Source organism: Petromyzon marinus, chromosome 43 (assembly GCF_048934315.1).
Source record: "Petromyzon marinus isolate PM22_M1 ecotype Great Lakes invasive population chromosome 43, UKy_Petmar_22M1.pri1.0, whole genome shotgun sequence".
NCBI lineage: Eukaryota > Metazoa > Chordata > Hyperoartia > Petromyzontiformes > Petromyzontidae > Petromyzon > Petromyzon marinus.
The window spans coordinates 7,864,360-7,879,531 of NC_133709.1; the positions used below are offsets into that span (position 1 = coordinate 7,864,360).

Sequence of the window (15,172 nt, forward strand, 5' to 3'; positions counted from 1 at the left end):
CTCTTTAAACATTAACTGCCCCACGTGGAAGCCGCTGGCAAACACGCACAAAGGTTGTGCCTGTTTATCTCTCCCAGCGTGCGGTCTGCGTGCGGTCTGCGAGCTCCTGTTGAGGCCAGCGCCGGCACATGGCGGCGGGGCTTTGGGGAGATGGGGTTGGGGGTGGTTGGTGGGACTGGGATGAAGCACACTTACTCGGCGGCCAGCCATTCCTCTCGCTGGGTTCGTTCACTCATCCATGTTAGCAGTTTCATTCAAACCAGCGCACACACATGGCAGCGTTAGCAGCGGTGAATACTTCCTGCTGTGGTGAAAATAGGGTTGCAACGGTGACGTAGGGTGGGTTAGCGCGCCGCGCAGTGAGTTTAGTGGCTCCGAGTTGGATTGTTGGCCACTGCTAACGTGAGTGAGTGCTATCCGAACCGGTTCCTAGACACCCCCCACCCACCCACCTTCAACTCAAACAGAGCAGTGTGGTGTAGTATGGTCAAACCACCTCCAATGGCGAATGTGGTGTGGGGGAGGTCTTCATCCAGCAGTGAGATAGATCATTACCAATGATGGGGTGATGAATGCGAAATATAGCTGTACAGCAGTGTGGAAAATCCCATGATGACGCTGAATACATTTTGTCCTAGTTTTTTTTCACTGGGATCATCATTACTCCCCTAGTTCATTTTGGATTAAACAAAAACGCTTAAATACGTCAAGTTTTGCCATATAATAAAAAAAGAATAATTTAAAGCTTTTCTGGTTGGATGTTTAAAATTTTGGAAATGTCATGCATCCGTCATTGGTAATTTTCTTAACGATTAAAAGAGGATTTGGGAATTTCCAGGGTAAAATTTTAAAATCCCAAATCCCCTTTAATTATTATTGCTTTCCCATGTAACTTGCATGTGCCCTTAACTCCCTCGGTGCACACTAGCCCTCCACCCTCGGTGGGGGAGAGAGCTCTGCAATAATTCCCCGAGGATCTGATGCCCGAGAGATCTTGAGCGTTCCTCTCGCATGTGTAATGACAAGCCTTGGGATATGGGAACTGCCCTGCCAACGTGCCTCTACTGCAAACCCAAGATAAGCAAGCGGCAGGACACCAAGCGTCGTCCCCCCCCCCCCCCCGTCAGCCGTCCCTGCACCAGCCAGCCGTTGAAAAGTACACGCTGACCTACCCTGCCTCCATGCGCGACCCCCACACTTGAGATAACGTCGCCAGATCGACCGCCCCTGTCAGATGTACGTGGGCCCCCCCCCTCCCCCTACCTTTGGGCAAATACTGCGTTGCACGTAACGATCCACCGGTGCCTCTGTTTGTTCACTCGTCATGGATTGGGAGGTCCACAATTTGATTCGAGAATCAATTGGCTCTCCGGCTCGTTTTGAGGCTGTGCCGTGTGCTGCTTGGCACTGTGTCCGACGTTTCGCTCCGCGTGCTGGAATGCTTCTGCAGAAACTGGATTGGAGCAGCTCACTCTCCCCCTCGTTTATAGAGCGATGCCTGCTGCTGCTGGCGTTGCTGGTTGGTGATGCTGGTGTGTGTAATCTGCAGTGGCTTGCAGTGTCCCGACAAACAATTCATTCGTAGGTAAATATGGATCGGAAAATGTAATTCTTATCCCAGAAGTTTGAGGATTATATTGTGGACATTCAGTGAATTTCTATGGTTCTTTGGTGCAATTTGATTATTTTTATTTTTCCTTTTTTTATACTGTGTCGTATGTCTCGTATGTTTTCTTGAGTTTGTTCTGTCACGTGCTTTCCATTAGCCTTGTGCTTCATAACGTGTTCATATTAGTGTTTTACAATACGATTTGAAGAATGGTTTACGTGGGTAACATTCAATTGATTTTGCATCACTACTTTACCTACGCCCGAATTGGCTGGAATGTGTCCGATATTTTAAGATCTCAGCAGCAAAGCAAGCTTTTGCCTGGGTGTGCTTTGATGGATGACCACATGCCTAAAAAAACAGGTGTTGAAGGCTGCTGCCGGGGTTACATTGTCAGCAGAGAGCAGTGCAGCAAAATCCTTTCCTGTGCTCTACTGTGCTCCCAAGGTTTACACTTCCCACCTTCACCAACCTGCGCCGTTGAGTTTGGTGAAGTATGGTCATATGTATGTGTGTTGAACTTGTTTTGCACCGTACTTGGCCAACCCGTGCTATTTTGGAGGTGTGAGGGAAGGACAGCAAACTAAAGACAAAAAGCAGCTCTAAATAAATTAGTTTTCAATCTGGATGACTGAAAACTAATTAGCTCCAGTTGCTTCCTGACATCGGAAGGACGAGCGTTCCGGACGGCCACAGAAACGCATCCGAAAGTGCGCGTTCAGTGACCGTCTTTGTCCGATGGCCAGCCAGCCAGAAGCCACTGTTGCGGGGGTGAGCGGAGTTCGCGTGATGGCCTATGCTCCTTGACGAGATCAGCAAGGTATTGTGGTTTCATTTGTGGCAAACAGTTGGGTAATGAGCTCGACCTTACAATATAGTGAACGCCCCGCGATCCGCGCGGCACGGGGAGGCCCCCATCCGCAGGACGGGTCCCATCAATGTACCTGCAGCCCACGTTCTCTCCCGACTTTGCTGTCATTGTACCGCCACCCCCCCGCCCTCGCACCCCCCCCCCAACCCCCCCCCCCCCCCCCCAGTTTGAGATAAATACCAACGACCCTGTCAGTGTACCTGCACCATGGGCTGACACGGACACGCCTGCCTGCCTGGCCCCCACCGCCCTGTCAAAGCACCTGCACGCGCCGTTCAGACGAATGCTTTAACTACGAGCGTGGAATGACTTGCACTGTCGGTGTAACCTGCACCCCCGCGTCTCCCGAGCCAGAACTCGCTCCACTCGGACCGGCCCGTGTTTTAGTTTGCAGTGGATTCGGTGAATGCTCCAGACTATAAACTCAACCCAATTTCGTCAATATGACGTGCCTTAAAATAAGAAAACATACGATCTGTGACTTTTTGGACAATGGTCCTTCCTCATAGCAGATTATGCATCCTTGTGAACTTCTACCAATGCAGTGTCTTCAAATAACTGGTAAAATTTTACTCCAAACTAAAATGGTTGGCACGCAAGACGTGAAATCCAGATATCACTGGTTTATTTCTGCCTTCCGGCGCAGCAGTTAGAACAATGTTTCAAGCTATTCACTACACCCACAGTTTGTCGAGCAAATAATTCACGTTGGTGGGGTAAAGTGTGGGTACACCCACCGCCTCGAACACGCCTGGTCATCGTGGAAGAGTCGACTGAATACCCGCTAGAGCTCCCTCCTAGCGGATACCTTTCTTGTCGGCAGTGACAGGGAGGAAGCAAACACAGGGCTGCACCTTTGCCTTTTATGAACCACAGCTCTCCCAACGTTGCACCCTTACGCTGTTCGGAACAGGTGTTCCGGGAGCTTTTTCAATTCGGTTCCCTAACAACAAAAAACTGAATCGGAGCAAAACGTCAGACATCGTGCCGAGCGACACACGGTACGTTACAACGCATAATTGTCATCCGAGTATTCCACAGCGCAACCGCGACAACCTATCCAGTAGTACTACAAGGCTACAGCGGAGTGCGCGATGCCCATCGCAGCTAAAGGTTGCTATTTTGTTATTAGATTTACAGGTGTGGTGTTTATCCACTGCTTAATGAAGGCCCCTCCACACACTTGTGCTGGTAATGTGGGTTGTACCGCGGTGGTCGGTGTGGGCGGGTAAAGGGGGAGGCACAGGACATTCTTGCCATTGGACTTCCCCTGTCGATTTCTCATTACGTTGTTCCCATTTCACGGAGCCCGGCCAACGCTGGGTTTCGAATTCGCAACTTTCCGACCAACGGTGAGTCAAGCGCTGATTGGAACCCACGTGGCACCGACGGGGTTAAACGCTATCGTGGAGAGGTCCCAGACTAAGCGGATGTTAACACATAGGCAAACATGACACGTGTGATTCACAGAGTGTAGCGCGTGATATGTAACGGGGTCGTCGTGCACGACAACGCATGAGACGGATGCGTAATCGTGCACTTTGTGCGTAATATCGAAACGTGGGGTGGAGGGGGGGTGTCATGGTTCAGCTGAAAAAATGCATCATCGGCCTCGTGCTCGGTGGAATTTCCATCGTCCACCTTCTTGGAGGAGCAGTGGTGCAGCGGGTTAGCACACTGTGCTGTAAACTTATTGACCTTAGTTTGACTGCCAGCCATGGCTAACATCAATGGTGAGGGATATCTGAACTGGTCATACACAGTGGACCCCCCCTCCCCCCCACATTCTCTTTACCTCCCCTCCACCAATTTACCAACCTGCACTGACCAGAGTGGTGAAGTATAGTCAAACAACCCCAACGACTAGCAGAAAGTAGGCAGGCCTTCCTCTAGCCGTGGATTGCCAAGCAGCCGTAACTCCCAAACTGAATTCTTTTTCAGCTACTTGTCGGCAGACTGCTTGTATTTACCATGTACTGGTTGATAACTCTAGACGATTGAAATGATTTCGAATGAAAGTTGAGCGATTCCAAAGACAATCAAGAGGGTACAATGACTGCATCAGGTAGCTTTGGTATAATGTGAGGACACGTGGATTGGGCTGTAAATCTTGCAATCCCACCACAGAAGGCGTGGAATGCCACGTTGATTCATTGTTATAGTATCGGTACCTAAGCTTGAGATGCGTGGACCGACTCAAAGAGCCTGAGAATTCGCAGTGTTAATCATTTCATATTAATATGCAACTGGTTCGTAGCCACTCACGGCAATGTTAGAAAAAAAAAGTGCTGCTTCCATGGAATTGCGATCCGGCAATTAGATGCGTGTGTACATTGATGTGTGTGTGTGGTTTGTGGCGAACGGTGGTGCAGTGGTTTGCGAGCTGCGCTACGAACCTGGCAGCGTGAGTTCGATTCCTGCTCGCGGCCAATGTTGGTGACGAATATCTGAACGGGTCCTGGGCCTCCCCTAGGTCGTCTCGGCCGTTAATGCTTACCTCGCGCGGTGTGAACATCGTCAATGGGGAGACAAAGGCGAGAGGGCATGGTGCTGGCTGGCCACCCACTCGTGTACCGTTCCGACCTTCATAGGTGCTCGCTAACAGCACTTGCCCCAACAGTCTGTTAAGGCGAAATGGGGGATATTTGTCTTTGTCGTTCTTCATAGGTGCTCGCTAACAGCACTGGCCCCAACAGTCTGTTCTGGATATAGGGGATGTCTTTGTGGTTCATACACAACACTTGGCCTATACGGGGGATCTTTATCTTTGCCTTTTTTGTCGTTCATACATTTGTGTGCATGGCCTTCCAGACGTGTGTGCACTTGCGTGCGTTTTGCTTGCATATGCCCGCACGCGCGTGTACAGTTCATAAATGTGTGCATGGGGGTCCATCTGTCGGTGTGCGTGCGTGGGCGACTTGTGCGCTTGCATGGGCAAGCGTGCGCGCGTGGTCCTCATGCTCTTGTGCAAGTGGCACGCGGTTTGGCCTCACATCTTTGGCTCTGGGCCCAACCGCACCCGGACCCGACGACACTGCAGGGCATCGGGGGGGGGGAGAGGGGGGGGGTCACGTGGTCTCTCCGCTCGATCGTTCTGACTACCTCGGCAATTGCCACCGCAGGGAGAATGGGCCCGGTCTCCCATTAACCCCCCCCCCCCCCCAGCAAGTTAATTAGTGAAGCTGGCTCCTTCCAACTTGTCGAAATTGCTATCTTGAGCAAATTGTTGCTCTCCTGAGCCTGTGACAAACCAGCCGGAATGCACCTGATCGTTATCATATTTCAGAAGCTAAGCAGGAGTTGTTGCAACATTGGAAATGTTTTTCGAATGTCCGAGTTTTCATACGTATGGGATTTGCATATCTATGCTTTGGGTTCGTAGAAACTGAAATGCCTGGGGAAATCCCAAGCAAATGAGATTGGGGGGGGGGGGGGTAATCTTTGAAGAGGGATTTCATTGGACGTGTTATGAGCCTTCTTGCGTCCCCTGCCTCACTGCTGGTGGGCGTCTTTTGCATTCCCATGGCTCCTTCTCTACGTGCACTGCTAACCCCCACATCTTAAATCACCGCACGCATTGTAGTCGACGCCCACGCTTTACTTATTGTACCGCGTAATGTGCAAGTAGAGCTCTCATCCTGATCAATTGCTGGATGAGGGCCTAACCCAAACCTGTGCAGGTCGTAGGGGTTATTTAACCATACTTCACCCATCGCAGCAACAAGTATTCAATTTCAGGCCCTTGCAAAGTGCATGCGGTCCACTCTCGGAAGCCTCTGAGAGAGAGTTGTTTTTTTTATAGATAGATAGATATAAGACGTGCTGACATTTGGCCCAAGTGAACCAGTTATGCAAGCTTGATATACAGGCCACGTGTGTTTTTTTTTGGATGGAGAAATTAGCATCTTGACATTTGGGTAAGCTTGTCCCGAATAGGAGGCATCCAGCACAGGTAATGGAAAACATGTGAAAGAGTGCTGAGCCAAGAGGGGAGAAGGCCCTCCGCTGAGTCGCCCGTTGGGGAGAAGTCGCCTAATGACACCGACCTGAAGCTATTCACGGTGGCGAGTTGTTAGCCACCTCACCCTGGGTATACAGGAGGTCGTGGGTTCGATTCCGACCCTGACGCCTGCTGTAAGTTTGGAGTTTGTGTGATCTCCCCGTGGTCGCGCGTTTTTTTTATATCCGCGTTCTCTGGTTTTTCCCTCCACATTGAGAATCAACGTGCATTCAAGAGTATTTGGCTGCTATAAATGTCGACGTGATGAACCACTTCAACATGTAGGCTTTCGCGACCAATAGCATCCATAATCGTTTTTTTTGTATTAGATCGGTTTTTTGTATAAGCCACTTCGTCGCGCTATCATTTGTGGCCAGGTTGCTTCTGAAAAAGAGCTCTATATAGCTCAGTGGATCTCACCTGATAAAGTAACAATAGTTTAGTTTTATCCCCACGCGATTCTCCACCACTGCCGGCTGTGGGAGAGAGAGGTCGAGTCGCACCCATGCCACTCGGACCTTTTGAGTGGGGTTATTTTTTTTATTAAGTCAGCCGGCCTTTGCCAAAAACCATTCCTTCTACAACGGGCACTTGCCACAACCCACCATACCTGAGCCTTGGCTTCGCCAGCCCTGAGCAAAAAGCTATTGTGTCCGTGCCTGACCGCAAAGGGATGTGAGGTGAGTAAGTCGCACCACCGGCGTGGTGTGCCATGTTGCATAACTCGATCGCGCATTTTGTGGTAAGTTGCGTACCCTTCGATCGCACGTGTGCGGATGTGAGTATTTGCGGTGCCCGTGTGGGTGTGCGTGTCTTGCATCCATGTGGGTGTGTGAATCCTGTGTTCTTTTTCACGTGTGCACGTGTATGTGTGTGTTCTAGTGAGCATATACGTATATGCATGTGCTAGTGGGGAGTGTTGGCGCAGTGGTTTGTGCGATGCACTACAAACCCGGCGACCCCAATTCAATTCCTGCCCACGACCAATAAAAGTGGCAATTATATGAACCGGTTCTGGGCCTCCCCTAGGTCGACTCGGCCTTAAATGTGTACCTGGTGTGGTTGTGTGTATATATCATCGAACATTCCACGTGGCCACACGTAGTGGCTTTTCGTTGTTTCTGGAGGAGGGGCAGTTGTGGAGAGTTTCCCATACCTGGGCAGTGTGCTTATGACCAGCTCCAGTTTAACAGCAGAGGTCTCACTCCGAATCAGTCTAGCGGCAATATCTTTTCATCGGTTGCGTAACGCTGTGTGGAAGCTACCTGGTCTGTCGCTCTGCACTAAGCTTCAGGTCTTCTCGGCCACGGTCATTCCCTCCCTTCTCTACGCTTGTGAAACGTGGACCCCCCTAATGGAACATCTTGCCGGTTAGAAACATTTAGGCTAGCCTGCCTACGATCCATCCTGGGTTTAACCAGGCTGGATTGTGTGAGGAGCTCACACATCCTTGAAAGATCTGGGCAAGGTCCCATCGGTGAGCTCCTCCGGCAGGCAAGGCTGCGTTGGCTGGGTCATGTAGCCCGCATGCCCAGCCACCTCATGCCGAAACAGCTTTTGTTCGGCCGGATTGAGAGGGCTAAACGGGTGCGGCACGGGCTAGAGAAGAGATGGAGTGATGTGGTACAGGAGGACGTGGAGCTGAGTGGACTTGCCGATGACTGGTACCAGCGGTGTCAAGATCGGCCTCTGTGGAAGAGGCTCGTGAAGGACGCTACTGGGCAGTTGGAGGTAGTCGCCCTCCAACAACAACGGAGGGCGGAGGAGCGACGCTCGCAACAACGAGCGGAGCGCCGGGTGGCTAAAGCACAGCAGGTTGGCACAGTAGGGGGCACAGGTGGTGTATCAGCCAGTCATCTCAGGCATCTTAGTCAGTCGACCCGTGGCACCTGGGTCTGCCCCGTGACCTGCCCGCGGGCGTTCGACAATTCACGTGGCCTCAAGGTGCACATGGCCTGGCACAAGCGTCGTGGCGACGTCACCGCCACTTAGTGGCGAATGGCGGTTGTTGTTGCATATATCAGCGCTGGGGAGACAGGCGGCTGGACATGGCACTGGCCACCCACCCCCTCGTGTGCCGTGCGAACCTTCATAGTTGCTCGCCAAAAACACTCGCCCCAACAGTCTGTTAAAGGCTAAATGGGGGACCCGTTGTCTTAAGTGCATAGCAGGTGGGTTTACCAACATGCGTGTCAGCCGTGATCTGTCCACGTTAGGATGAAGGCTTCCCCAAGTTATCGCCATCCCTCGTGGTTACACGATGCAACAAATCCAATTTCATTCTCGAGCGGGTAGAGTGTGACGCTCCACCTCTGCGGTCAACATCATTTTGGACACATTCCGGACACATTCCATCCTTTTGGCTGCCACTCCGTTGTTATTTTCAAGCACTGGCGACGTGTCCTGCCCAAGCCCACTTTAAACTTTTTTTCTAAAGAGAATTTATTAGAGCCAGGCACGGAGCACGGGCAATACAAGGGCGGGGTGGGGGGGAGAGGAGGGGGGCACAGAAATTCGACGAGCAGAAGCCCAAAACGCTGCGCGTTTCGGGGTTGGGGAGAAAGGGAGAGAGATGGGTTCACACTTACCGTACTTGCGTAGGGACTGCGAGCAGGAGCACGGACTTTTTTTTATATATATAAGGGGATGGAAAAGGAAAGGTAAAAGGAGCAAAAGGGGAGGTGAAAGGGTGGGGGGAGAGGGGGGGGGGGTTTGGGCGTGCTGGGGGGCACTTAACTTTTTCTCTCAAAGGCGACACGATGCGTCCAACTCGCATTTGCTGCATGCTTTCCTCCTTGCACCTCGGTGCAATTCCGCGCCCGTGTCTCTCCGCGAGCTTTTCATCTTGTAACGTGTCCTTGCCCGACTCCCCCTTCCGACCGATATGCGTTTTATTACTTTCTTTTTGTGCATTGTTCACCCGTAGCGTTGTTGTAAATGGGGCTATTTTTTATCATTTATTAATTTTCTTTAGTTTATTCGTGAGTTTTTTTTCGTTTGTGAGACCCTGGATAACTCTCTAATCCAGCGGAGTGAACACTTGCTCGTGCCAAAAGCCGTGGCATGTACGCACAATCTCATTCACCAGACTGGCTGCGCCTGGGCGCTGTGTGGCCAAGAAGTTTCAGTCTCGGGGCTAAACTGCCACGAGGAAATAAACCTGTCTTCAAGATCATTACGCAGAGGACAGTATACAGCGTACTGTATATATGCACGCACAGTGTACGAATGAATACCTCGTGCTTTATTCATGCTGTGAAGAAAAACCCCCAAAAATCTAGTTGGGGGGGGGTGGAATGAAAGGTAAAGTTGCAGCTCTGCAATTGCTTGCTCACGCCACTGCTGGCAAGAGGGCCTCTTCTGGAGGGAAGCTCTCTTCGAGAGAGGAGAGCCCCTCTAAATAGCTCCTTTTTATTGGGGGGGGGGGTCTTTTCACAGACACGTTCACGCTGGACAGATGTCTCTGACGTGGTGGGGGGGGGGGGGTGGCGGGGGTTGGGGAGTAACCACACTTGGCTCATCCTTTTTGAGGTGGTGGGGTATTTTCACAGATACTTTCACGCCGGGCAGACGTCTTCGAACGAAGTGGTGGTGGTGGGGGTAAACCACACTTGGCTCAATCGCAAGCGAATCTGCCGATTGAACAAACCGTGGTGATTCCCCCCCCCCCCCCCCATCGTGGATAATGCTGGGTGTGGGCAGAGGCTGTGGGGGAATTGGTTAGCAACACACTGGACTTGTAATACAGAGGTCGCCGGGAATAAGCGAGTAAACTGATTCTTTTTTTTTAAGTGAACCCTTAAACGTTTACATGTGGTGCTTATTTGAGAACTATTTTGGCGAGGGTTTTACAAAAATGCGGCTGCGTGAGACAGGGCAGTAGGTGTTATCTAACATTGTAACGTGTCGTTTTATATCTCCAAAGTGTACGTGAGAGAGAGTTTGTGTGTGCGTACGTGAGAGGGTGAGTGAGAGATAGTGTTGTGTGCGTGCATGTGTCAAGAGTCCTCACAGCTACAGAGCTAGAGCGGCGGGGCAGTGGTTGGCGAACTGTGCTACAAAAACAGCGACCTGGGTTCGATTCCCAGCCGCAGCTGACATCAGTGGCAAGTGATGCCAGGACAACCCCTCGGCCCTGCTCCCTTAGGTCAATTTGATTTTGAAATGATATCGCACCTCCGATTAGCACGGTTGTCTATGCACTGTGTGAAAAGTTTAACATACATTCGCTGATGCGATGTGTAAACATCAGCATTGGGAAGACAAAGGCAGCCAGGCTTGGCAATGTGTGTGTGTGTGTTTGTGTGAATGTCAGCCTTGATAGGTGCTCGATGATGGCACTTGCCCCAAAAGATTTATGTAAGATGTACGGGCAGGTATTTACACGTTTACCCTGCTCTGCCACCATGTACTCCAGCTTAACCTCACCTGAAGTAGCCTGCTTTTTACCCCAAGCTACCTTACCTTTACCTTACCCTGCAGTACCTGGGCGGAGGTGAATCATTACACCCCCGAGGGATGTAATGATTCACCTCCACCCATACGCATTTGGAAGAAGGGTGTGTAGTGCCAACGGGTAGCATCCCCCCCCCCTGCCACTTGCCCTCCCCTCCCAATCAATTTACACCGAGCAGCGTAGTGAAGCGGTCAAAACAACCTCTGTGGCCGACTCGGCTTGGGAAATCCTTCATGCAGCAGTGGATGGACAAAGGGCTGTAAGTCACTGTTAGCTGTTAGTATCCTGCCTTGCCCCACCAGGTAATACGGGATTATCCGGTACCATGACATGTAAAGGGTGCAGATTGAAGGACGTCATTCGCCATACTTTCACATTCATCAAACAATATAACAAATCCAGATCAGGCCCTCAGTGTCGAGATGTTAACTACGTCGCCTGGGTATACAGGAGGTCGTGGGTTCGATCCCGACACTGACACCTGTATGTTTGGAGTTTGCATGTTCTCCCCGTGGTCACGTGGATTTTTCTCGATGTCCTCCGTTTTTTCCCTCCACATTTAGAAACATGCGTTTAGAATATTTGGCTGCTGTGAATTTGCACACGATAAGCCACTTCGTTGGGCTTTCACTTGTGGCCAAGGTCGCTTCTGAAAAAGAGCTGTATAGCTCGGTGGGCCTTACCTGCTAAAATATATTTTTTAATAGTTTGAGGTAGCCTCACGCGCTGTCGGTACAAGTGTTGTTCGCGACCGCCTATAAAAGCTGGCATAGTACCACACCCAGCACCTTTTGTCTCCCCTCTAATGACATTCACACCGCACTAGATATTAATTTTAAGGCTGAGTGATGTTTTGTATAAACGCTACTTAGCCGGCAGCAGGAATCGCACTGGGGCAGCTGGGTACGTGAGTGACACAGTTCGCTAACCCACCCTACTACCGCTCCCGACCTTAGTGTTGACCCACACTGACTCAGTCGCTCGCACAGTGAGTGGCAAAGAGCGTGTGCTGACACGCATTAGCAAAACAATCCGATATTACGTGGATAAATTTGCAGTCCAGCCTGGTGACGTGGCAGAACCGACAAACCGAATAATCCCTTTTATTGTAATTTTTTTCTCGCCCTACCATACGAGGACACTCCCTTCCCTTGGGAACGCTTCTTATTTTGCGGTTGGTGGTGGCTGAGTCAGCCTGCGTGCATGTGCGTGCGTGTGCGCGTGGGAGGGAGGCGAGGAGCTTTGGATGGATATTTGGGCTTTGCGAGCGCACGTTCCATTCGCCTTGGGCATAGAGCCCACGAGGTGGGGACGCGGCACGGGCATTGATGTGGCTGGCGGAGCTGAGCGATCTCCCTCCACAGATCCTTTCATGTCACCGTGCCGGAAAAAATAATTGACTTACTTGATGATACAGCGCAATCGGGTTTGGCTTCACATAGCTTTGCTTCTGTGATGGCTGCCCTGGCTGACGTGGCTGCCTCGACTGTCCCTCGAGCTTGTCGAAGGGCCTTGGCCTCTCCGAGAATGCCCTGGGGGACTCATTGGTGCTGCCCTGGCTTCCCCGGCTCTCCCTGCAGCTTATTTTTGCTGGATGCGCTGAACTCAGGTTGCTTCATCGCAGACGATGCCGTGGTGTCTTCTGTTTCCTACATTTCCCCAGCCGTGACCCATTCCCCCCACCCCCTCTCTGTATTCTAATTTTATAAAGTGTCAAGAGACCCGATTGCATTTATTGTCAAACAGTCCCCAATTGCTTACATGGCGTGGGCAGGCCTTCATACTGCGGTGCATTGACAAAGATTAATCGATGTATAATTAATATTTCAACCTTCATTTGAAATGCACGTCATTGCAATAGAATTCACGATAGCCATCAACATTCTTGTCTAAAATCTTGACTGAGCCCGCAACTCAACATGCTGTGCACAATGGAATCGTGATAAAATAAAATTGTGACCCTTCGTTATCGGGACAGTTAATTGAATCACAGTTGGGAGATAATCTTTATTTGCTTGCTGTTACTGTACTGAACAAAGTGCTCCGTTTGCTGCATAGTGGACCTTAATGACCCGGTGATGTCAATGGTGGCGGTAGCCAATCGTATATTGGGGTGGGTGACACGCCTGGTATATAGGAGGTCGTAGGTTCAATCCCGACCCTGACGCCTGCTGTATTTGGAGTTTGCGTGTTCTCCCCGTGGTCGTGATGTATTTTCCCCCGGGTCCTCCGGTTTTTCCTTCCACATTTACAAACGTGCATTTGGAGTATTTGGCTGCTATGAAATGTCCACGTGATAAGCCACTTCGTTGAGCTATCATTTGTGGCCAGGTCGCTTCTGGAAAAGAGCTCTGTTGCTCAGCGAGTCTTACCTGGTAAAAGAAAAGTTAAATTTGTACCTGCGAATTTGTAAATAAATAAATAATGGCTCACATGACAAACGTTAGCAAGAATGCTAATTTAAGATACTTGCGCCATTGTTTCAACGACGACCTTTGTATCGCAAGTCCGGTGTATTCACCATTACACCGTGGCAGCATCACTTTTGTCGCTCGGGGTTACCGTAACACGTGTTTTTTTTTAATGGCTGCGTTGAATTCCTCGAGTCTTATTGCCATGGGGAAAAAAAAAACCCCGTCTGGTTAACAGGGAAATTGCACACGGTTCACCAGTAAAGCAAAGAAAATCTTTCGAAGCAAGATGCAAACACGAGAGTGAAAAAAGAAGGGGAGAAAAAATGCCCTTCTCACCTGGGTTCAAACGAGGACAGAGCAGCAGGGAAATAAAAAATAAATGTAAAGAGAGACAGTGTCACACAGGCACACACAGACCAAAAAAAAATCCCCTTAAGTTTAAAGTATAAAAAAAACGTCGTGGAATTTAAACAATCCGGTGGCGTGGAACTGTGCCGCGGCGTTTGATGTGGCGTGGCCATGCGTGCTCCCAAGAGCTCGAGCACCCGAGATGCTCGGAGAGATCCCCGGACTCGGCTCACACGGTCGCTCGTCCGCCGCCGCTGAGTCTGATCAAACTCCACCAGGGACGGGGGCCCCCCCACCTCCCATTCAAGTCAACTTGTGCGTGCGTGCGTGCGGGTGCACGTTCGTGTGTGTGCAGACAGCGGTGGTGTAGTGGTCAGCGCGCTGCGCTACAAACCCGGTGACCCGAGTTCGATTCCCGCTCACGGCCAACACACAGTGACGATTATCTGAACCGGTCATGGGCCTACCCTAGGTCGACTTGGCCTCAAATTGGCACGAGGTGTGGTGTGGAAACCACCACTGGGAGACAAAGGCAGCCGGGCGTGGTGTTGGCCACCCACCCCCTCGTGTGCCATGCCCGCCTTCATAGGTGCTCGCTAACAGCACTTGCCCCCACAGTCTGTTCAGACTATACGAGGAATACTTGTCTTTGTACAGACACTATCAGGCAGGCTGGTAGCACAGTGGGGAGCCCAGGTGTTGCATCTGCCAGTCAACTCACTCCGTTAACCCATACAAAACACCTCCTACTGGCGAGTCTGACGCTTGACGTGATCTCAAAGCGGGACCTGGGCTGACATATGGAAGTGAATGGCTGTTGTTTGCACCGCCGCGCTACAAACCCGGTGGCCCGAGTTCGATTCCCGGCCACAGCGAACATTGGTGTCGATTATCTTCGGCCTTCCTTTAGTCGACTCAACCCATAAATGAGTGCTATATGTGGTGTGGTGTGTAAACAGCAGCATTGGGCATAGTGGTGCCCCCCCCCTCCCCACCCAATGTGTTGTGCTGGCTTGCATCGGTGCTTGCTTAACAGCACTTGCCGCTATTGTCTATTTAGGCTTTACGAACAACAACGCCTTTGAACGTGCAGTAATGCCACTGCATCTTCTGAACGTGATAAATTATGCTCACCTGCTTCTGCTTAACTACATTTTTTAAAATTGTTATTCAAGACAGCATTTATAGCAACTCATTTGCCACTGCAATGCTTCTGTGTCCTATCAAGGAGGTGTCATCGAGTTCCCGTGGATCTCTTGGGTCCGTGTGAATCTCATGTCCATCCCCCCACCCCTTGCCCCCGTGTGCTCGTGTGCATTACAGATACGACTACAAGGAGATGCTCTACAACTCCACCTTCTGTCTCGTCCCGCGGGGCAGAAGACTCGGATCCTTCAGGTTCCTTGAGGCTCTGCAGGTAGGAGGAGCGACGGCGTCTGGCACTCACACTTTAACGTACGCCCATGCTCGCCGT

At 50.9% G+C, this 15,172-nt stretch overlaps 1 protein-coding gene across 1 annotated transcript in view; it reads left to right on the forward strand.

The window, feature by feature from the left end:
• The window catches only part of LOC116951675 (exostosin-1a-like), a 46,453-nt gene that overhangs the window by 17,798 nt on the left and 13,483 nt on the right, over positions 1-15,172 (forward strand). Inside the window, exon 2 of the mRNA XM_032970486.2 lies at positions 15,022-15,115. Coding sequence (XP_032826377.2) covers positions 15,022-15,115 — 94 coding nt within the window. The remainder of the gene's footprint in view (positions 1-15,021; positions 15,116-15,172) is intronic.